At 43.2% G+C, this 1,680-nt stretch overlaps 1 protein-coding gene across 1 annotated transcript in view; it reads right to left on the bottom strand.

The window, feature by feature from the left end:
- LOC130587370 (striatin-interacting protein 2-like) overlaps window positions 1-1,680 on the bottom strand; it is a gene marked incomplete at its 5' end in the record, with an annotated part of 16,414 nt that overhangs the window by 353 nt on the left and 14,381 nt on the right. Inside the window, 2 exons of the mRNA XM_057388348.1 lie at window positions 61-265; window positions 588-759. Coding sequence (XP_057244331.1) covers window positions 61-265; window positions 588-759 — 377 coding nt within the window. The remainder of the gene's footprint in view (window positions 1-60; window positions 266-587; window positions 760-1,680) is intronic.

The raw sequence follows: 1,680 nt of genomic DNA, 5'->3' as shown, positions 1-1,680 counted from the left end.
TGCTGGAATTTGGGAGTGTTTTCCCCTATTAAATTTGTTCAAACCACGACAAAAACTCACCATTTCCATATGCCCAGTCGTCGTTCATGCGGTGCCTCACTTTTTGGTAGATGGCAGACATGGTTTTCATGTTGCTCTTCCTCCACTGGCGCCCCAGGTACTTGGTCTGGATTTTCAGCAATTTGAGCACGTAGAGCTGCATCATGGCCTGCTTCACCTTGAGAGCACGCTTGAGGATTGGGGCTGACTTAAACACCACCAGCATCTGCCAGGAAATCAGTATCAGCTCATGCAGAGGGGTCCAAAAAAATCACACAAATTTATCTGTGCTGCTTTGGGTGGCAAAAACTGGGCCAGGCACAGCACAGACCCAAAAAGGGAGAATATGAGTGTTCAACACAACCAGCACCCACAGCATGGGGCTTGAGAGTCATAAAAATAATGGGATTTACAGAAGAAAAATTATTTCTGCATTTCAGATTCAATCTGTGACAGAAAAAAGAAGAGCACTGACAGAACAAACCCTCAGCACAAAGCTGGGCTGAAACTGCTTCAGGGACACGCTGAGGGATGGGACACCCCCTTACCATTGTCCTCGAGTGTTTCCACTTGGTCAACTTGTTGAGAATCCTCAGCAAATTAATGCAGGAGAAYAAATTCCTCCAGCAGAACTGGTTGTTGTCTCCAGATTCCTGCAAATGGAGGAGGAGAAGTGTAACCCTGAGCACAGCACCCACAGAGATGTCCTTGGGCAGAAATCTTTATTTTTAATATTTGCACAAGCTTTGTTTCTGAGGGAGGATGAGCAGCAGAGCTGCCTCCTCACTGGGGTTACAATCCATGGATTCTGGGGAAAGCTGTTCTGAAACTCCAATTTTATTTTCCATTTGGGTTTAGAGTAAGAGCTAATAATGTGATAAACCCCATTATTCCATCCTGGGAAATCTATTCTGTGGTAAATTTGTATTCCTCGTTTACAGGCAGAGAGCAAATTGCAGCCTGGTGATCAGCAGGTATTTTTAACTCTAGAAATAATTTAGAAATAACTCTAGAAAACTTAGAAATAACTCTAGAAAAAAAAAAACTTAGAGCACGTGTGACAGAGCAGTAAATCACAAACCAACACAGGATGGTAAGAAGCAACATTTGTATCAAGAGGATGAGATTTTTCCTGTAACAAAAATTTATTCCCTCCAGCCTAARTGCTGCTGAGACTTTGTTTTAAATACTGGGGAGCTGTAAAATATAAACACTCCCAGCTCCAGCTTGAGTAAATAAAGCCTTTGGCACATCTGAACAGCAATTTCAGCTCTGTGGTAACTTGAACAACTCCAAGAGCAGGAGAAATGTCCCACAAAGAAGGAGAAATGTCCTCCAAAGAAGGAGAAATGTCCTACAAAGAAGGAGAAATGTCCTCCAAAGAAGGAGAAATGTGCCATAAAGAAGGGGAAATGTCCCACAAAGAAGGGGAAATGTCCCACAAAGGAGAAATGCCCCACAAAGAAGGAGAAATGTCCCACAAAGAAGGAGGAATGCCCCACAAAGAAGGAGAAATGTCCCACAAAGAAAGAGAAATGTCCCACAAAGGAGGAATGTCCTCCAAAGAAGGAGAAATGTCCCACAAAGAAGGAGAAATGTCCCACAAAGAAGGAGAAATGTCCCACAAAGGAGGAGAAATGT

This window comes from Malurus melanocephalus, unplaced genomic scaffold (assembly GCF_030028575.1).
Source record: "Malurus melanocephalus ecotype Western Australia unplaced genomic scaffold, MMel_1.1 scaffold_1818, whole genome shotgun sequence".
Taxonomy (NCBI): Eukaryota; Metazoa; Chordata; class Aves; order Passeriformes; family Maluridae; genus Malurus; species Malurus melanocephalus.
Note: the sequence above shows the minus strand (reverse complement) of the source record. Positions and strands in the feature narration are given on the sequence as shown.